Genomic DNA, 21,829 nt, shown 5'->3' on the forward strand with positions numbered 1-21,829 from the left:
GTTGATACGATAACCTAAAAATGTTCCTCCAATGTGGTTTCATCTTCAGGCTGCCTACACAAGTGACTGTTAGGATTTATGCTTTATTGCTTAATTTTGGTAAAAAAAAAGAAAAAAAAAAAACTCTATTGCAGAAAAATACTTCACTAAATTGTCATCTAAATGCTATGTCATGAGCACAATAATGCCAGCATCACCCTCCATAACAGCCTCCCTCCCAGTGCACAGACTAAGCTCTTGTATAAACAAGGAACATGTGGAAGCTCTGTAAGACTCGGGGAAGGCATTGTAATAATTCACTACATTAGTGTATCAAATGGTTCCTGAGTTACTTGGGACAATCCCATAGGCTGGTTGGCTTAAAGAAGAGACATTTCCTTCTCATAGTTCTGAAGGCTGAGAAACCAAGATCACAGTGCAGGTTGAGTCAGTTTCTGGTGAGGGCCCACTCCTGGCTAGCAGACATCTGCCTTTTCACTGTGTCCTTGCATGGCAGAGAAAGACAGGGAGAAAGCTCTCAAGCGCCCTTTTCTTGTAAAAGCAGTAATGAAACCATGGGGGTCATGCTCTCAGAATCTCATCTAACCACAACCAGAAGTGCTATCTCCTGATACTATCACGTTAGAGGTTAGGGATACAACATACAGATTTTTAGGGATATCTGCAGTCCATAACACCTTACCATTATTGAGTAGCTTCCCCCAGAGGATTTGGCATTTCATACACTATAGTTTCACCATATAAAGTTCTAGTAAAATGATAATAAAGGAAACTTCATCCATATTTATTGATTCTATTTTTTATAATATTAACTCATTTTTTGAGCCTTTAGATTCTCAGGGGCTTCTATTCAGCATGTAACTTTACTACCTGTGTTCATAGCCATGCTATTTCCTTGGTGACCAAGAAAACCATTCTCTTGCTGGCTTTTGGGCAGTCTCTTGGGATCTAGAAAAGCTGTAATACTGTAATATATGCAACAATATTTTTCAGTGAAATGGAGTAGAGATTACCTATATTATAAAGTAGCTAAAGGAGAAGAATGGAAGCTATTTCCCTTTTAATATTCCAAGATCAGTGTCAACTGTCTCTGGTGAGAGCAAAAGAAGTGACTATACTAGAATCACAGTGAGCTGTAAAGGCATTAAACTAAGAAATATGACAAGGGCTTTGGCTCAGGGTCTACCAGTGATCAGACAGTGTGACCACAAGCGAAGAGCTTAATTCTTCTCTCACAAAACTGTAAGATACATGTCTTACAGTTTCACACATATTTTGCAATTAGTTTGCATTTTCCCATAGCCTTAAGTATTTTTTTAAAACATGATTTTAATAGCTGCACTTCCAAAGAATTTTGCACCATACCTTATTTGACTATGTTGCCATTGTTAAATTCTTAGGTTAAAGTTTCACTATTATAAATCATATTACAAAGAAAATTCTTCTTCAAGTGGCTTGGTTTATATCTTTATATTTCATTATGCTAACTACTGGGCCAAAATTTATATTTGAAAGGTATTAGTCAATATTGCCAATTTACCATCTCTTTATGAATTGCCTGTTTGATTCTTTTGCCCACTTTGATTAAGCTATTCATTTTTTCTTTGCCTACACATCGTAAGTCTTTTCTAAGTTTTTAATTTGTTTTTCAAATTTTTTATTTATGTTGGGGCTTGCTGAGCAAAATTCTTACATTGTCATGTTTACATACTTTCTTTTTATGCTTAGAAAGAATTTTCTTACCCTGAGAGACACATTTTCTTCCATTTTACTAAACATTAACTTGGGCAAAAGATGCAAAATTAGGGATTGATGGGACTCCTAATTTAAAAAAAAAATTATTAAGGTAAAAATACCTTAAAAAATTAGAAATCTTTGTGTTTACCCTGAGGAAAGGGTCCGAAAAAAAGAGAAGTTACTCAACTGCATGCAGCTGGTTCATGATAGAATTAAAATACAATCAACGATTTCTAACTCCTGGCTTATGTTCTTTTTTTTTTTTTTTAGAAAGTCTGTTTTCAATAATATCAGTAATAAATAAATACAATCTCCTTAAAGAAAATTAAAACATTGTTAATAATTTCTCTAATTTCTAAATGCTTGCTTCCATCTCTAGAGTTAATCACCTTTATCATTGTGGTGTATACCCTTCCAGACTTAAAAAATAATAATTTTATGTACTTATATGTGTGTGTGTACAAATAACACTTACTACTACGGATTGGCTATGGGATCATAAACAGTATCATGTGATATGTATTGTTTTGCAATGTGCTTTTCTCCTTGTTATGTTGTGACTTGCCTATTATTTGAACAGGTCATGTCAGCTTAAGCATTTCTCTATAAATGGTGCCTTAGACAATTTCCCAGCACACATTATTGTACATGGCTCCCTGGACCCCTGTGCAAGATTATCATAGCAGTAAATATGAAGAAGTGAAAGTGCTGCATCATGGGTGATGTTCCTTTTAGTTGTAAAATATATTGTCAAACATACTCCTGCTGACAGTGTACCTGTTCCCCTATCGTGTCGACTTGATATTATCATCTTTTACTCTTTTGTCTGTCTGATTCATGAAAGATGTTACGTTTTTAAAAATTGGTGTTTTACTGATTACTCATGAGCTTGAGCATTTACTCTGTGTTTTATTGATAATTTCTCTCTCCTATGAACTTATCCATTTACCTTTCTAAAATTTTTTGCAGTATTTGCTTATTTTTCTATATACTTTGGAAATTAATCTTTGTCTAGTACCTCTGCTACCATTACATATTTCTCCCAGTGTGTGGCTTTCCTTTAATTTTATATATGATATTTTTGTTATATAGAACATTTTAATTTGATATGATCAAAATTATTAATTTTCCTTCTTATGTTTTAATTCTTTGTGCCACAAGAAGATTTTATCTCTCCCAAGGTCATAAAAATGATCTCCAGTGTGTTTTTTGTAGTTTATGGTTTTGTTTTTTATGTTTAACTCAGGGATCTATCAGAAGTTATTTGAGATTTATTTGAAGGTACCAGTTATCTTCTGTATATGATGGCTAATTGCATTATCATTTAAGATGTTGGGGTTTTTTCCCTAAAAGTTGAAAAGTTACTTTTATTATAAACCAAATTCCTGCTGGGCATGGTGGTGCACACCTGTAATCCCAGCACTTGGGAGGCTGAGGCAGGAAGATCACCATGAGTTCAACCCAGCCTGGACTACATGAATGAATTCAAGGCCAGTCTGGACTACATAGTGAGACCCTGTCTCCAAAAAAAAAAAAAAGAAGGAGAGAGAGAAAACAATTCCAACACTGGATTTGATTTTGTACTGTCTGCTCAGGTGGGTTTATCTGTTTATCTACTAGGGGCTACCACCACACCATTTTGGTTACTAGAATTATATCATTTGTCTTCATAGATGGTTGCTTATTTTAATATTTTTTTCCATCTTATTTCAAAGATGCAAGTCTATCTAAAGTCATAGGGAAGAAAGAAAGAGAGAGAGAGAAGGAAAGAAAAGGAAAAAAGGCAAAGCTTGTGTCTGGCACTCAGCTCCAGCGAAAGGCAGCCATGACAGATTTGTCACAGGGACAAAACCCCACCCTCACAGCCAATGACCCTCCTCTCAACACCTCCCCTGCTGCCACTGAGATTCCCATCCTTGCGCTGCTCCTCAAAATAAAACTCAGCTGTAAACGGCACACCTGCTCTGGATTAGTTACAATAAATCAGGGGCTGTCTATTTCAGTTACCCAGACAGGTGAAGAATAAGCTGCATTTATAGCAAGCCAGCTAGAAAGCAGAGGAAAATTTATATCATGAGGGTATTTTTTTTCTTCTTAGACCCTTGACAAGCCCTAAACTTCCTATTCTCAAGCTCCCATGCATTTAGAGAAATGTCTCAAATTGTAGTATTCACTTCAGGCCTAATTAAACCCATAGCTTGCAAACCTTACTGCCCAAGAGAATCTTTCAGTCAGTTTTTATCAAATGCAAATATGGAGTAAACTTATAGTTCTGCGCCTTAGAAGGTGATTCCAGTGCATAGGATCCAGGCCGCCACTTTGAGAAACCACCCCAAGGACAAATGTTGAACTTTGACTGCCTGAGCAGAAGGCAACTCTGGGCCCCAGGAACCAGCTCTGCTGCAACAAGCTTCTGAAATGAGCTGGTGCTAGTGAGTATCAAATAAAGTGAGTTGGTGCTGAGATCGGTCCACAGGGGAATGATGTCAATGTGACACTGACACTGTGTTGATTCATATGCAATTGTGTCTAGGCGCAACTAAACAACTGAAATAAATTATAGAACCTTGGACAGAAAAGGAAATAGCTTTTAACTTGGCTTTTGCCTTGGCAGCAGGGGCCTTTTCAAGGTACTGTACACCAGAACATAATTTGAAGTAGAGTTTGACCCTGGTGGTCTTTCTGAGCAGTGTCTGCATGCCCGGCTGCCTCAAAGCAGGTGTCCCGCCTCCGAGGCCCATCTCAAAGGCAGCTGGGCAACTCAGAGATCCACTTCCGTTTTCGAGGTCTCAGCACCCTCTAGCTCGCTCTAACTGAAGAGTGGCCAGCATTTCCACTCTGTTGTGTATTTAGTAAGTGTGATGCCAGCAGTCAGCCAACCTGAACCACTTCCCTAGGTAGCTCACCTCAGTACATTTTTTTGCTTTTGATTATCTATGGCCTTAAAATGATCTATTTCCCAAATGACTTGCAGGAAATTTGACTTCTCCAGAAGCCCTTGTTAAGTGTGAGATTTTATAGAATGTGAGGAATGCATATATCCCACCAGGACAGGAGCATCTTAAATTCAGAGACCACCTACTGCCACTGTTAGAAAAGTAGCCCTGAATAATCTGATACTTTGTTTCTTGGCTAAAATTGTGAGAAGTTTGGAGATGGATCTCTGAGAAAGCCCTTCAAGATGTGTACTACTTTTAGATCTTAGCAGCCCTACTAAACAGGGCTGGGAACTTGGGCCCCTCCCTCCAGAAAGACTCTTGCATTCCACTTTCTGTGGTTTCCAGGACCCTTTTCCCAGGCTGTGCCTCAAATTACCTAAGGCTGTACAGAGATTTAACGAAAGCACACATGCCCCAGCCCTTTCCTAGAACTACTCTACTAGAATCAGGACTCCCAGGGCAGGGCACGCATATGTAAAAGACATCACATGTGGTTCTGAAGGTTCCTCAGCCTTGAAGTTGTAAGGAAACGCCTGGCATCTTTCAAAACTCTCAGTGCCCAAGCCACACTGATCATGACAAAATCTCTGGGGGCGGAACTCAGGCAGTTCCCTGGTGACTCCATACACATCGAGGGGTGGGACCAGCTGCTTTTGGATTTGTTCAAGATCAGGGGTTCTGGGATGTCAGTGTAGGTAGGAATCTGATGAAAATGCAGGCTCTAACTCGGGACTGGATTGGGATTGTTGAGCCTGCATTTTTAACCTTTAGACCACAGACCATACAGCGAGTTACAAGGATCTAACTACGAATGACCTTTAATTATTTGACATGGACTGAGTACAATGACTATAGTGAGCTCAGAGGGTAAAGAATTTTGCCCATCCAGGATGGTTAGTAAATTTGGCAGAAGTAGCACCAAAAGTTTTCTCATTAAAAACAAAATAAACAAATGTTTATGTAAAAATCCCTGACAGAGAGGTGGTCAAACTGTTATCTAACCTCAGACAGGGGATATGATTCCAACATATTTATTGAGCACTTTCTAGGAGCCTGGCAATCTGCTAACTGCTCTTTTTAAAAATAGGTATAAAGAGGGCCGGGGATATAGCTCAGCAGCATAAGTGCTTGCCAAGCAAACCTGAGGTCATGAGTTCGATTCCTGGTACAAAAAAAAAAAAGTTAAGAACTAAAAATAGGTATAAAAATCATGTGAGTATCCCAATAGTTACAGAAAAAGAATTTGACAAAGAATTTGTCACGATAACTTTTAAAAACCCTACAAAAAATGGGACTAGATGGTCTTTACCTCAGTCTGATAAAAGCCATCTATGACAAACCAACAGCCAACATCATACTAAATGGTCAAAAACTGAAAACTTTCACTCTAAAATCAGGAACAAGACAAGGACGTCTGCTATCACCACTCTTACTCAATATAGTTCTAGAAACATTAGCCAGAGAAATTGGACAAGAGAAAGAAATAAAAGGATTATGGATAGAAAAGGAAGAAGTTAAATTATCATTATTTGCTGATGACATGATACTCTACATAGAAGATCCCAAAAACTCCACCAAAAGACTCTTAGAATTAACAACCAAATTTGGCAGCATAGCTGGATACAAAGTCAGTATATCAATAGCATTCCTGTACACAAACAACAAATGCACTGAGAGAGAAATTAGGGAAACCACACCTTTCACAACAGCATCAAGAAAAATTAAAAAACACTTAAGAATCAATCTAATGAATAAGTGAAAGATCTATACACTGAAAACTACAGTACTGTGAAAAAAAAGGAGATTGAAGAGGATTTCAGAAAATGGAAAGATATCCTCTGTTCTTGGGTAGAAAGAACCAATATAGTGAAAATGGCCATCCTTCTGAAATTCTTATACACATTTAATGCAATCTCAATCAAAATACTGATAACATAACTCTCAAACTAGAGAAAATAAAGCTGAGCATGGTGGCGCACACCTGTAATCCCAGCGCTCGGGAGGCTGAGGCAGGAGGATTTTTGTGAGTTCAAGACCAGCCTGGGCTACAAAGTAAGCAAAGCCAGCCTGAACTGCATAGTGAGACCCTGTCTCAAAAAGACAGAAGAAAAAGAACCAGAGAAAACATTTCTAAAATTCACTTGGAACCAGAAGATATCTAGAATAGCAAAAGCAGTTCTGTGCAACAAGGCAGGGCAAGGGGCATCACAATCCCCAATTTGAAGTCATATTACAAAGCTACCACGATTTTAAAAAAACAGCACGGTACCAGCAAAATAAACAGACCCAAAGATCAGTGGAACAGAATAGAAGGTGTAGAAACAACTCCAATCACTCTCAGCTACCTTATCTTTGATAAAGGAGCCGAATACTTTCACTGGAAGAAAGACAGCCCTTTAATAAATGGTGCTGAAAAAATAAATAAATAAATGGTGCTGAAAAAACTGGCTTTCCACATGCCAGACATTGAACCTAGACCCATATCTCTCACATGCACTAAACTAAAATTGAAATAGATCAAAGTCTAAGTAATAAAACAAAAATGCTTCATCTATTGGCAGGTAAAATGGGTGGAATTCTTGAAGACACAGATGTAGGCAAAGACTTTATGAATAAAACCTTGATCACACAGGAAATAATATAAACAATCAACAACTGGTATCTCACCTTATTAAAAAGCTTTTGTACAACAAAATAAATCACCAACAGAGTGAAGAGATAACCCAAAGAGAGGGAGAAAAATTTTACCAGCTGTTCTTCAGACAAAGGACTAATATCTAGAATATATAAAGAAATAAAAAAAAAAAATCAGACCCCCCCATATTTAAAGACCCAGTCCAAAAACAGGCACCTGAAATGAATAGACACTTCTCAGATGAAGAAATAGAAACAGCAAATAAATATATGAAAAATTTTCAACATCACTGGTCATTCAAGAGATACAAATTAAAACAATACTAAGATTCTATCTCACTCCAGAAAGAATGGCTACTACCAAGAAATCAAGCAATAACAAATGATGTCAGGGCTGTGAGAAAAAAGAAGTCTTCTCTACTGTTGGTGGGAGTGTGAATTTGTACAACCAATATGGAAATCAGTATGGAGATTCCTCAAAAAACTAAAACGAGAGGCTCCATTTGATCCATCTATTCCCCTTCTTGGTATCTTCCTGAAAGAGTTAAAAGCATCATACTACAGTGCTATATGCACACTCACATTTATAGCAGCACACTTTGTAATAGCTAAATCTTAGAAACAGTCCACATGCCCATCAATGGATGAATGGGTAAAGAAAATGTGGTTTTTTATATGTAATGGAATACTACTCTGCCATAAAGAAGGATAAACTTGAGACATTTTTAGGCAAATGGATGTACGTTGAGACCGTACTTCAAAGTGAAATAAATCAGACACATGCTTAAATATGGCATTGATTCTCTTGTATGAGAAATTGAAAGTGTAAATAAGGACCAAAATGGATGATAGATATTGGGAAGCAAGGATAAAATGTTCAAGTGGGAAGGAGAACAAGGAAGAGGGACAAGAAAGGGAAGGAAGGGAAAAGAAAAAAAGAGAAGGGACAGAAAAAAATGGAAACAACACTTTTGTAAATGAGGAGGAAAAGAAAGGTTGAAGGGAGGGGAGAGGAATGGGGGAAAAAGAAGTACCAAGGCATTTACATACAGGTACAAATTCCTTATGATGAATGTGATCTTTACATTTATCGAAAATGTACCAATAATATTAATTTTTTAAAAAAGCAAAACTAGGTAGAAAGCATTGTCAATAAATAGTATTGGAAAATGGACCATCCATAGGCAAAAAGTGAACCTCAGTATAAACCTTATGCTTTCAACAAAAATTAAATCAAAATGAATAATAGATTTAAAGCTGTGAGACTGATAGAAAAAAAAATTTTTAGAATGTAGGGCTGACTAAAGACTTCTCTATCTCTCTGTTCAATATCTTGGCTCTTGTGATAGATATAGGAACCCACACAGTGATAAATATCTATATATTGTTTTAGTGCTGAGGATTGAACCCAATACCCTATATACTCTACCACAGAGCTATCCCCCAATACCAATATCTAAAGATCTTAATAAGTACACACACACACACACACACACATATACAAGTAAAACTGGGGAAATCTGAGTAAGATCAGTAAATTGTATCAAAGTCTTCATCCTGGCTGTGATATTCTATAGTAATTTTTCAAAATGTTATCATTAAGGGAACCTGTACAAAGTGTACAGCTATCTCTGAATTATTTCTTACAACTACATGTGAATGTGAATTTGTCTTAATAAAAACTTCAATTAAAAACAGGTATAAAACCAACAGAAGCCAGCTTCAGGAAAGAAAGCCAAGGCTGTAGGTGAATCACCAGCATTCACCAGGAACCCAAATACAAGGCATGGGTGGTTTCTGTAATAATTCCCAGGGCCAAAAGAGCCCAGGGAAGTGCCTGCCATTAGTGGGGAGCTGGCAGCAGTTCTTGAATGTGAAGGCAACCAAAGAATGTGTTCAGGAGAACAAGGACTGTCAAGTGACTGAAAGAAATGATCCCTGGAATGATACCCGACTAAGCATTCAATCTTGTATTATACGGATACTTATTTATTCAATGATTAGGTGCCTATTATGTGGCAGGCACTATTGCAGGAAATTGGGATTTATCAGTGACAGAATACACTGAACACATTTCCTTCCATATGGAGTTCACTTGTTTGCTTAGTACTTATTCCTGATCAGAAACTCACAGCTCCCAGAACCAGAGAACCCATTTCCGTACTGTACACTTGCAATCTCAGGGCCCCCAACAGAAATGCAAATCTCTCTAAGATGAAGCTGGGCATCTCTACAGAAGGACACACAGAGCACTTCTGATTCAAGAGTGAGGATGATCTTACCCCAGGGCGGCTACAGAAAGAAACTTAAGATGAGCAGATTGGCAGGCCTTGCCTCTGAGTTGAGTCAGGAAAGCGAACTCAAAACCAAGGGGAAGAGTTGGCAGTGTGACCCTTGGAAAGGATTCACGTTAGCCTGGGGTACCCTGTATTTTCCACTCCCAAACAGGAATTAACTTTGGAATCTTCCATAAATGTAGGGAAACTGGGGGCTTTCCAACTCTAGCCTGGGTAAGTACTGCTTCAAGACAAACCATAACAAGATGGCCTTGCATTGTAAAAAGAGAGAGAGGAAGGCAAGAAGTAAATACACCTGGAGACATATTTTTAGGTAGGAAAATTTTTGCAAGAGACTCTGCTTATAGATCAGAAAATTAGAGGTACTGGTATTTTTCTCAGGATGTTAAAACCAATATGCGATGAAGATGTACTAAAAGATAAGCTGCTGATCACTATTTCTGCAGAAAGACAGCTCAAGGTAAGTGAATCAGGCAAGACTCAAGAGTGGGCAAGTTTATTAATATTAACCCTAATTCAGGATTTTTAACCATTTAAATTTTTTAGGTGTCCACGGCCTCAAAGATCTGAGAATAAATATTTAAAATGTCTTTGGATTTAGTTATGGAACAATTCACTAGTATTTTTTTTTCTCGACAGTATTATGAAAAATTGCACTAAGCTCCCAATGACCCCCACACTTCTATATCACATTTGCAGCAATAACTAGCCATTTGCTATCACTTTGGCCATATTTTATAGTGACTTCACCTCAGTTTTGAGCTCATTTTCCTGATGTCTCCTACAATTAAATAGTAACATTTTATATGGGTAAAAGAATCTACATTTTTAAAGATACCAGGCACTGTGGCAAAATTCTCCTGCTTTAGTCCAGAAAAATAAATGCCACAGTTTGTACAAAAGTCCTATTTTTAGCTTAAGGTTGCTGTTCAGAGTGTCCAGCTCCCATTCAAATTTCTGCTGTCCCTTGAGTGAGAGGTCAGCTGTACTACTGACCATTGCAGGGAAAGACATAGTCCTATTCCTTGCAAAAAACACAAGCTATTATTTAGCTTTCTGAATAGTGTACAGTTCTGAGATGTGTCACAGTTCTGAGCCCTAGTCATACTACAAAGCAAAGGTCAAGGTAGGTGGGTATGTATTCATGAATGTATATGAAAGAATGGGTAAGCAAAAGTGTCCCACTAGAGTGTCCAGAGATTGCACACATTAGACGACCTTAGTAGAGATGGCCCATTTTATTTAGCTGCATTGCTAGTAAGTGAGTGACCCTGCTGGTCACAGGGGCTTTTGACCTCAGAATTCAGTTTGGGCATAAACCAAGGAGGATAACAGGATTCCTCCCTTCTGCTCCTTAAAGTTTTGAGTATTGAAGGAGTTAGAAATTGTCTCCCACAGTAGTGAGTCCAAAACTGACATTGTCAATAGCCACTTTCCCTCCACTTACTACTTTTAGGTCACTTTTTCTCACCCCCAACCTTTAATAATAAAAGCAATTTGTCCAATGAAACACTCTCAGTGGATAAATAGCTGTAAAAAGGCACTTAACAAGGAAAAGAATTTTATGAATAGAAAAGAAATGCTTATTTTATACATTTGAATATTTGGCCAAACCTCCTCCATAAATTTATCTTGGGTGTGAATCTATGGTCACCCATGTATGAGCTTCTAAGTAGCATGTTTAAAGAACTAAATAGCATCAAACAGGCTTGCCTGCGAAAAGTAAAATATACAATTGTGATATTATCTGGGTAATTTGACCAGAAGAACACATCTCAATCAAAAGCTTCCTAGGATCTGGAGATTTTTAGATGAGTTATTTCATAACAAGTTCTTTAGAAATCAGTGCATTAATTTTTTGTTATTTTAAAGATAAAGTTGAGTAAATTGTATTGGGGAATGTTTGGTTTTCTTTGGACTCACCAGTCTTCTATAAAAATAAAACAAAACTCCTACTACAACTTTGCAAAACAGGAGAACATGAAGTAAAGTAAAAATAATTGATACATAACTTTTAAAAGACACATGTTTTACAAAAGTGAAGATCTTGTTTATGTTCAGCATCAGTGCAAAGCCCACTTGGAACATTTTGATATAAAAATAGAATTAAAAATGTAAGTGATATGTTAAGTGCAATATTCTTTATGCATTAATTATTCCTATTAATATAATTCCATCTATTTAAAATTACTCCCATATTAAGGGAGAATAAATTTTCTTCCAATATTTTCTTGGCTTCCTTGTATTTTGTGGTCTAAGATAAGCAAAATAAAGCTAATATCCAATCAAAAATATCCCACCGTCGCAGCTAAATTGACTTTATTTTCTCCAGAATTACAAAGTGAATCCTATAAGCCCTTCAGACACACTGACATCCTTTCATTTATACTACGAGTTTTGATTAAAATCCAAACCTGCCGTTTTCAAAGGGCACCCCAAAATGACCAAAAAGAATGGTTTTATTTTTCCCTTTAAAGGCTACACTCAAAACATTTGCTTGAGAAACTTTCTGAATAGTGAACATTGCCTAGTAAAACACATGTAGTAGACAAAAGATCAGATTTCTTTTTCCAGCTGTCCGGAGTCCCATTAGTGCCTCTCACTTCTATCAGTGTTTTGCTATAATTAGGATGGCTTAGGGTTTATCTGGGTCTTTTTTCAAAACCAGATTTCCTTCCTAGCAGCAGCCGCTGTCATTTACAAGTACCTTGATGGTATTGGGAGGCTTATTTTGATTTACATTTTGGTGCAGGAATCCCAGTGGTGAAGTGAAGGGAAGCCCACACACACACACACACACACACAGAGGCACTTTTTCTCTTGTAAGTTTTAAAAACGGGCCTTACCTGAGGATGATCACTCTGGTCTGGAGCCTGGCTTGTTTCAAGTAGATTACTAACCCTCAGCCCTTCCCCCTGGAAGCCTGTGTCCCCTTCCTCGGGTAATGAGCCAGCTGAAGGTTGTAAGATTTTTGTGTCTTGCTCTGCAGGAAGGAAAACAGCACTTTCTCCTTCAGGGAAGTGGGAATTCAGGCCAGGAATGCCTGCTGTGGCGTGAGAAATCTCTTCTTGATTGCTCTGCATTAGTGGAGCCCGAGCGGGTCCCTTGGGAGGAGGACTCCGGGTGCTTTCTGCTGCACTGTCTGTCAGGGTCAGCTTCTTGGCTTTTCCCTTCACTCGGGGTCGCCACACCCTGGCAGATTTCTGGCTGCTTCTTGGGCTGCTTAGGTTCTTTTCCTCTGCTCTTTCTTCCACCATGGTCTTCAAACTCTGCTTCATCCCTGATCTTTCTGACCCCCCAAACAAAGGCTTCATCTCCAGCTCTGTTGCTGCTTTATCCATGGTTAGCAGATTGTCACTGGCAAATTCCTCTCCTGCTTGGTGGCTGTCTCTGGTTTCTTCTTGAATTCCTGGACAATCATTCTCAGCAGCCTCAGAAGCAGTGGGGACTGGACAGCTCTCTTGTCTGGTCACTGTAGCTGTTCCATCCTGATGAGGTCCGAGAGTAAGAGTCACCCCTGTCCTCAGGGACGATGGAGTGTGTCTGGACGCACCGCTGCTCCTGACCCCCACTTCTTCGGATTGTGAGTGATAAGCACAGAAGCCAGTGGTGGCATCCATAGGCCCCATGTCACCCGACACCCAAGGCCCACAACCCATTTCACTGAGGAAATGCTCACACCCACCCAGGATACACTCACTGAATTCCATCTCTTCGTCATCTCTTTCTAATAAAAAAACACGCTCAGTCCCTCGCAGGCTCCTTTGCCAAACTGCATTAGAGTAATCTGTCATAACATCGGAACATTCCAGATACTCCAGGTCATCATCTGAAAACTCCTCGGTGTAAGTTAGGGCTATCTCTGGACAAAGTTCATAATCACTGTCAGAGTCCTCGCTGGAAGCCTGGGGGCTGGGCTGCTTGTTGACCAAAGCGCTCTCACCTGGGTAAACGCATGCAGTTGCCTCTGACAGCGGAAAGCTGAAGCTAATGTATTTCTGAGCCTTTGGCTTTTGATGACTAGAGGTTAAGACTTCATCATTAGGGCCATCGTTATTTAGGCTATCATCCATTAACTGCGAGGCTGGAGGAGGTACTGTCCGGTGGTGGTTTGGGGTAATATTATTTGAATTAAGGAAAATTTCTTCTGTGTTATTTGGATCATAAACCTCTGCAGTTGGCCTTGTTTCTTCACCCACAGGATTTTCAGAACTGGATTCAGTAATGTCATTATTGGCCAATAACTGGGATGAGGACAAGCAGTTGAATTTGGGTGGGGAGGAATCAGATGATGGAGCGGCCAAGGACACACTGTCTTCTTCATGGGGGTATTCCTTCTCGTGGATTTGACTTGTGCATTCCTTCTCATAGGTCTCTGTTCCAGGTTTCCAACCTGTGTCCCTGCCATCTCCCAGGTTAGGAGATAGTTGCGGGTTTTCTGATGGGCTCTCAACCTCAAGGGAGGCAGAGCAGCAAATCATGCCCCGGCAGCTTCTAGCAGAGATCTGGTAAATAGCAGCATCACTTCTGCTACAGCTAGGATGAAGAGAACACATAGGTGAGTTTGTTCATAATAACAACGTTTTTCACAGTGTGGCTCTTGAGAAGATGGCATTCATTTTACTGCATGTTCAAATCTGTTGTGTCCCTAGGAAGGTATCGGGGTTAATAACCCTTAGTTATTATGGGCTGATCAGGCCCCCAATCTCCCAAACAAGTGGACAGTGAAGGTTTAAATAGAAGAGAACAGTGAAATGATTTCAGGGCTCCAAGAGAATCTAACTCTCTTACAGAATTCGAGATTCTCTGCATTAAGGCCAAGACTTCTCTGGGTGGCAGCCTGTATTTATTTGATTTGCAAACAAAGGAGGGGAATACTCAAGAAAACATGGGAATCTGAGCAAGACCTTGGGAGAATTCTAGTAAATTATGTCAAGCAGAACTACTTTAGCTTTAGGTTGGTATTTATTGTAGGAGTGTGGAGACTGTAGCTATAGTCTCCTTTTAGTTAATTGAAGTTGGAACCAGATGTCCTCAGCTGTGGCCAGTGACTCATAGAGGTTCATTTACTATGAGTCTGCTGCCCATCTTCAGACAAGGTGCCTAAGCTTCGGACAACTCCCAAGTAAACATGGAAAGCTAATTGGTTAATATTAAATCCTGCTCAGAGCCACTTTGTAGTGGTCTCCAGCAGAAGGGGCGTGTGGCTAGGGACAACTGGCAACTGGGCTCTGGCTGCTGCTGGTGCTAAGATCCTGAAAAGCCCAGCTTTCCACAATCTCACCTCAATTTTAAAAGACTAAGATTTACTTAGGTAAGCAGAAAAGATATTTTATATTCTAGTTTCTTCTCTCCTTTAAAGTTATTTTTTATGTTATAGGAATTTGAAAGAACATTATTTTTCTGGGGTAAAACATTATACACAAATGACTAAGGTATTCTAGCTCATGCGGTGTGACAGTGTCAATAATAGCTCTTTTTAAGACCAGGCTAATAAGATTTGTTTCTAGCCAGGAGGTTGTAAAGATAATACCCTAACAGGATTAGGTGTATGAGGGATGGTACCATTCCTTCCTTAATTTAAGGTGACTAACAGATCTAAATCACAACCATGGGCCCCATTGGCTGGAAACCCAGGTCCACATGTCAAAGCCAGGTGTTTGGCTTTGGTCCAGCAAGGAAGGAACAAAATTCTGGATCAGACTGAGCCTGCTCTCCCTGCTCCAGGAGCTGTGCTTCTGCGGCTCTCTGTCCTTTATTGACTGGAGCCAGCTGGAGCTGGGAGCCTGCCGTACTTCACTGCAGGCTATGGTAGGGCCCTCTCCAAAGCTCTGCCTTCCCAATAGAAGTCTGTTACATGTGTGGTGTAAATTGCATTCTCATTATGCATCATCCATCCATGCATACTGAAAATGTTGGGGCTGGAGTATAGTTCAGCGGCACAGTACCTGCCTGGCAAGTGCAAGGTCCTGAGTTCAATTCCCAGTACCCACCCCCTCAAAAGAGAAAGAAATTGTCAATAAGCATTTTCAGGATGCAGGTGCTTTGGGTCTGGCTTAGACTTAGAAGCAATGCTTAGCTCTTTATTGACAGTTCTCTGAGAGAAAAACTAAATCTTTTCAGCTAAGGAAATGTGACCTTTGCTCCAATTTCACATTATACATGCCATTCCCTTCATGAACCTTTTCAATTAATTCTATTTTTTTATTTGTTCATTTTGTTTTATTAATGTGTAAAACATGTACAATATCTAACTTGGAAGGGGTCAGTGTTCAACACAGACAGCTCAAACACCGCCTTCTTTGTCCTTTCTCTTCCTCACTGGAGGGAGCCCTTTGCCTTCTCAAGCCCACGCTCACCCATCAGCCCTCAGTCAATGGGAGCCTGCTCACACAGACCTCATTTTCAGAAATCAGAAATGAACTCCACTGTCAAGAATGTCTTCTTTCATTGGTTACCAGCCTCCCTAGAAGCCAGGCTTGGCCATAACCCATAGCTGATGTCTGGCTCTACCTTGGTCAGGAAGACTGAAATTTTCGGCAACTTTCTGGATAAAAGTTTCTGCACCTATCTATTTCACAAACAAAACAATAAAATCAGTGTGAAAGGGCTTTATGCCTGATATACTCTCTGAGAATGTGGACGTGTCAAGACTAAATATCCTCTGGTTCTTCAGAAGTGTGCAGAAGAATTATCACAGAACTCTACTTAAAATTCCTAAATCAGAATCCCTGGGTAAAGGAACAAAGGATGTGTTTTTAAAGACACTGAGTTATTCTAATATGAATTGTCCTTGGCCACTCTTGGAAATTTCTTCATCTTCATCCTCACTAATAAGGCTTTTATCTTCTCAGTTAAAGATGAATCATTTGGGCTGGGGGTGTAGTGCTTTCCCAGCACATGTATGAGACTCTGAGTTCAATCCCTGGTACTAAGAGAGAGTGAAAGACTAAATGTGACCTCTGCTATAGTTTCACATTATACACATCATTCCCTTCATAAACCTTTTCCATTAATTCTATTTTTTTATTTGTTTATTTTGGTTTATCAATGCTTGGGATGGAACCTAGGGCCTCACACATAATAGGCAAGCATCTATCACTGAGGCCTCAATTAATTCTTGGAGATTTGGTCTCAGTTATGAGTTTCTATGGAACATAAAAGAACACTATGGACCACAGGAAAATCCGAAGTAATTTAGATTTCCTGACCTATACAGACCACTTATCTTTTGCTAGAGAAACCACCTATCCTAACACATCCACGATTGTAAAGAAAAAAAAAAAGGAAAGGAAAAAAATAAGGCTGAGAGGAACAAAGGACCAAGTGGGAAAGGAGGAGAATAGATGATTTTCAACTCAAGGAACATAAATAAAAAGAATTGTAGGAAAATATAGAGAAAATAATTGGGTTAAATATATTTAACTTAATGACTAAATAAACAGATGGGAAATTGTCACAATTTAGTGATGAAGAATTTTACAGCACATGTATTTTGGTTGAATAAGGTTTACAGTCAATCCAAAGCATACTAAGCACAGAGGAAAAGGGACTGGATTAAACACAATTAACTTCTCAGTAATTAATGAATGCTTTGAGTTATGCTTTGTGGTTCATACATGCTTGATAATTATCTCTAAGCATCCTACAGCAAAAGGGGGAAAACCAGGTAAGGGAGCTGCTATGCCTTGGATCTAAAACATCCCCTAAAATTCTCATTTGTTTAGAGCTGATGGACTTCGGGAAAGTGATTCAGTCATGAGGGCACTAACCTCATCGATGGACCTAAACACTCAACAGCTCATAGTGGAATGGGCTGGTATGAGGTGGGTTTAAATGGAGGACATAGGGGGCTCAGGGCATGCCTTCAAAGGATATGTTTTCTGACTCTTATCCTCTCTGTTTCCCAATTGTCATGAGGTAAATAGCTGTCTTCCACCATGTACTTCTGCCCTGATGTTTCTGCCTTCAGGGCAACAAATTATGGACCTCTGAAACCGTGAGCCAAGATGAACCTTTTCTCTTTTAAATTGTATAGATCAGATATTTTGTTTCAGCAACAAAAAACTGACCAATACAGAACCCAATGTCTGTTGAATGCCCTCTATGTTAAACAAAGTCTAGCAACTCATTGTGCACAAAACTGTTCTCAAAGGAGTTGTGTAATATCCTCCAAAGTGACAAAGCTGGGAAGTGGTAGAGCTCATAGAAGAGCAGAGCCTCTGGCTCTGAAGCTTAGGTCTGTGTATGCTCTTACAAAACTGGCATTCAGAAAAGAAAATGGCAGCATGTAGAGAAACATTGTATAAGTGAAGTGTTTTTGTCCTCTCTTCATCTTGACCAGTAAGCTGGCAAACTTATATAGAGTATGTGCTGGTGCCTAGAATTATATTAAGAGCTGATAAGGAGCCAAGAAGATGTATGAAATATCATGTATGCCCCTGAAGTTCTCAGAGAGACTTGCAGGTCAGTGCCATGCTAAGTTCTACAGTACACACTGGAAAAAGAAAGCGGGCTCACAGAAGGGACCTCAGTGGTAGCAACTAACAGATGAGAGACAGGTGGGAATGTAGAGTCTTTGCACAATGCTGGCAGAGGCCTGTGTGTCCCACACTGATTTAACAGGAATGCAAAACCATCCAGGAAGAAATGCCTTGAAAAATTAATTGTGTTCCCTCCTTGCCTGTCTTTTGTTTTTGCCAGGGAAAGCAGTACCATTTTTCCATCCTGCTTGGAAAGTCTTGCTTGAATTTTCTAGGTTCTTTTTAAGCTAATCATTTCCTTCTTAAAGTAAAAGAGGTCCATGTTACTGTAAGTGCATGGAGCTTCTGAGTGTGAACTACCAGAATCAACCTAAACTAGAGGTGCTAACAGCATTGTGTTATCAGGACTCCTTTATACTCCTAAAAATAATTAAGGGCTCCACAGTATGTCTATGAATATTTACAATACTAAAACATAAAAATATATAAATTTATTAATTCACTTAAAAACTAGAAAAAAATTCATTGCACATTACCAATGGCCAGGGGAAATAACGTATTTATGGAGACGATATTTTTCATTGGTTTACATTTTTTCACGTACCTTTAATATAAGGCTTAATAAAAGACAGCTGGAGCTTTATATCTATTTGTGCATTCAATGTGATACAATACATTATTTTGATTAAAGTATATGTCTACAGCCACACCACCCTGAACACGCCCAATCTCATCTGATTGAAGTATATCTGGCTCTACATAGATATGAGAGGAGATACAGAAGGAAGCAAAAATAAGACCCGATGAAACTGAAGTTCCTGATTCAGAGAAAGTGTTGAATGATAGTTTTAAAGTTTGGATTTAAAATTTTGGATCACTGGCAACAGATACTTTTAGTTTTCCTTTAAGTGCTAGGTTTACTTTTTTCACTTTTCAGAAAAATGTCTGCCATTTGTCCATTGTTTTTTCAAGTAAAAATTGTACTCTGAAAAAAAGCAGTAAGATCAGCTTGCAAGTTCATATAGGCATTTTCTGTCATCTCAGGGAAGCCTAGCCTTGTGTGTGTTTCCCATTTGATTAGACTGGTACTAAAAGGGCTCTGGTTGAGTTGCCTAGATTTAATAACATTAGCCACTTTTCCTAATGCAGCTAGGACATTATTAAGTAATACTGTTTGTTGTTTGTAAGTATAACTATATGGCAGCGAAGAATTCTGTGACAGTGAATATAGTTCAGGGCCATTGCCTTAATTCATGCAAAGGTGCCCAGAACTTACCTTCCATTGCTTTCTGCTAACAGCACTTATATCAACACAGAAAAGAGCAAAGAATGTTTGAGTATTTTTACAGTAATAGTTTTGGCATTATAGATCCCCCAAAAGATTCTAGGACTCACCAGAGGTTCATAGAACACACTCGGAGAACCATTGATTTAAGCTACTCACCAAGGGAAGTTGTCATACACAGCAACTTCTCACAGGCTGTTTGACCCTAGAAATGAGCTTTAACATGGAGAGTAGGCTATTTTGTGTGGTATGATCATATATGTGCCCTGTTAGGCAGATGATTGACTGTTTTTGTTTCATGTGCCTATTTGTGCTTCTTCTTAGGCAGATGATTTAATCTCTTGTTTTCATGATTTGCAAGGGGGAAAAAAGAGCTATGTCTGGGCTCCACCCCTGGAGATTATGATTCAATATTTACATAGGCCTAAGTGATTCAATTTGGGGAAGCAAGACTGGTTCTACCAATTCTGGAAAGGCTAATCCAGGAAGCTTCTCAAGAGCCAACCAACTTTGCAAGACATTGTGCTTTGCAAGACATTGGGAAGAAGAGGTAAAAAAGTAAAAGAACTAAGACAGACCAGAATCCAGAAGACTAGTAACCATACCAAATAGGAATATGATGACAAGGGGATGGGAAATAGAATGTAACAAGTACAAAAGGAAGACAGAGTAGTGATCAATTTTTTCTAGTTACCAGCACAATGTGCTCACCAAAACTGATATACTTTTAAAACCCTATACTTCAACTCCAGTCATCATCATTATTAATAATGCCCTCAGAGTATTTTCACATGTATTTCATATTTCATATTTCATGTATTTGATACATCCCACTGGCCTTTAAGCTAGGTGACAATACTAGCAAAAGAAAACAAAATGAGGACAAGCATTCCTGTATGGATAAAGAAAAAAAAGTGGATTTTCCCAAACATTGCTGCCGTTCTCCTGCCCTATTGTCTGCCTGAGGCCACTTCCCAGCTCCCAAACCACTCTACCAGCAATACTAAAATTGCTGAAATTCAAACTTAAAGACAAGGTACTGTGTAGAGGAGAAGCCAAAACTTATTGGCTAGAGGTAATACTGGGAATTTCCTCTGTATTGTTGGTATCATACAGCCACTGTCCTCCACCACAGACTTTCATTTTATGATGTATCTCACTTTCCAGTGGAGGAAATCAAGATTTGGGAAAGACATTTTTGTGGGATCTTCACTCATGCAGCCAGGAACGTGGGGATAGGGAGGCCGCTGAAGCTTCCCAGTGTGGCTGTGAACTGTCACAGCCTTGCCTGTCTGCCACCAGGGGTGGGGGAGCTGCTCAAGAAGTAATTACATGATGATATCTGATCTGTGTCCTTTCCTTGGTCATAACACCAGGTTAAGGTCATAGTATTTTCTGAGACTAAGTGTTTATATTTTATTACCTGCTTAACTGCTGCCGCCAATGACCATAATTAAATTCCAAATAACTGAAGGAATGAGAAAGGCTCAGGGGAATGTTGTTACTACTGCTGGTTCTGCCGCGTTGTTTTGTGTTGGGGATTTAAAACCAAAGAGTCACATATGCTAAGCACAAGACCGCTGAGTAACATCCCAGCCCAAGGCTTTGGGTTTTTTCCCAAGCCCACAGGAAGAATTATAATACTAAAAACAGACAGAATTTTTTGATCATTTTTCTACAAGTCACTAAATACATTTCAAAACAAATGAGATTCCTCATGCATTTACTAATATATTCAGTCATTTGTTCAGTAATAGATGGGTTAAACTGCACATCCAAAGTGCCAAAAGGGAACTACGTCTGGCACCATTTGTCTACCACCCTTTTTGGGTATTTTGTTCTTTAGCTCTGTATCACCGGTGCTCATGCCTTGAGTCTGTAACTCCCTGGTTCCCATGCCCACTGGTTTCCTCCCACATTTGACCAAAGAAAGAAAATTGCAGAATGGGAAGAAGGGAGAGTCCAGCTTCAAGAGGCTTTCAAAAGAAGCTGCACCACTTTTGCAGTTGCAGGTCCCACTGAACAACTACTAGGATCCCAGCCTCTGCTTTGCAACCTGTGACCCAGAACTGCTAGTCCTGCTCTTCCATTTGTCTCTGCAGCACAGGAGTTGGGGACTTCTCGCCAGTGCTAATCTCCAGGTGAACTTCACTGTTATGGCTTGTATCTAGATGTCTCCCCCCACCCCCAAAGCCTCATGCAGTCACAGACAAGGCTTTTCAGAGTTTCTAGATCTAGGGTGTGTGATGCTGGGATTGAAGATGTAATGATGGAATTAAGCATGTGACACTGAGATTAAGGGTACATGATTACTAAATTAGTTGACTGATTGGTTTAGCATAATTCTGGGTATGGATAATGGCAAGGCCCACCCTGGGTGAGTGTGGCACCACCCAAAATAGCCTGGAAGGGATAAAAGTGAGAGGCAGACTGCTGCTGCTGCTGCTTGCTGCT

At 39.3% G+C, this 21,829-nt stretch overlaps 1 protein-coding gene and 1 long non-coding RNA gene across 4 annotated transcripts in view; one reads left to right on the plus strand and one right to left on the minus strand.

The window, feature by feature from the left end:
* Alpk2 (alpha-kinase 2) overlaps nucleotides 1-21,829 on the minus strand; it is a 122,752-nt gene that overhangs the window by 70,229 nt on the left and 30,694 nt on the right. For all 3 annotated transcript variants that reach the window (XM_005372989.2, XM_013511023.1, XM_013511022.1), the window contains one exon: nucleotides 12,454-14,143. In XM_005372989.2, coding sequence (XP_005373046.1) covers nucleotides 12,454-14,143 — 1,690 coding nt within the window. The remainder of the gene's footprint in view (nucleotides 1-12,453; nucleotides 14,144-21,829) is intronic.
* Nucleotides 14,078-21,662, plus strand: LOC102010321. The gene is made up of 3 exons (XR_259085.1): nucleotides 14,078-14,165; nucleotides 17,335-17,433; nucleotides 21,382-21,662. It is a non-coding gene; the product is annotated as an uncharacterized LOC102010321 (long non-coding RNA).

This window comes from Chinchilla lanigera, unplaced genomic scaffold (genome assembly GCF_000276665.1).
Source record: "Chinchilla lanigera isolate Chin_1 unplaced genomic scaffold, ChiLan1.0 scaffold00001, whole genome shotgun sequence".
NCBI classification, from domain to species: domain Eukaryota; kingdom Metazoa; phylum Chordata; class Mammalia; order Rodentia; family Chinchillidae; genus Chinchilla; species Chinchilla lanigera.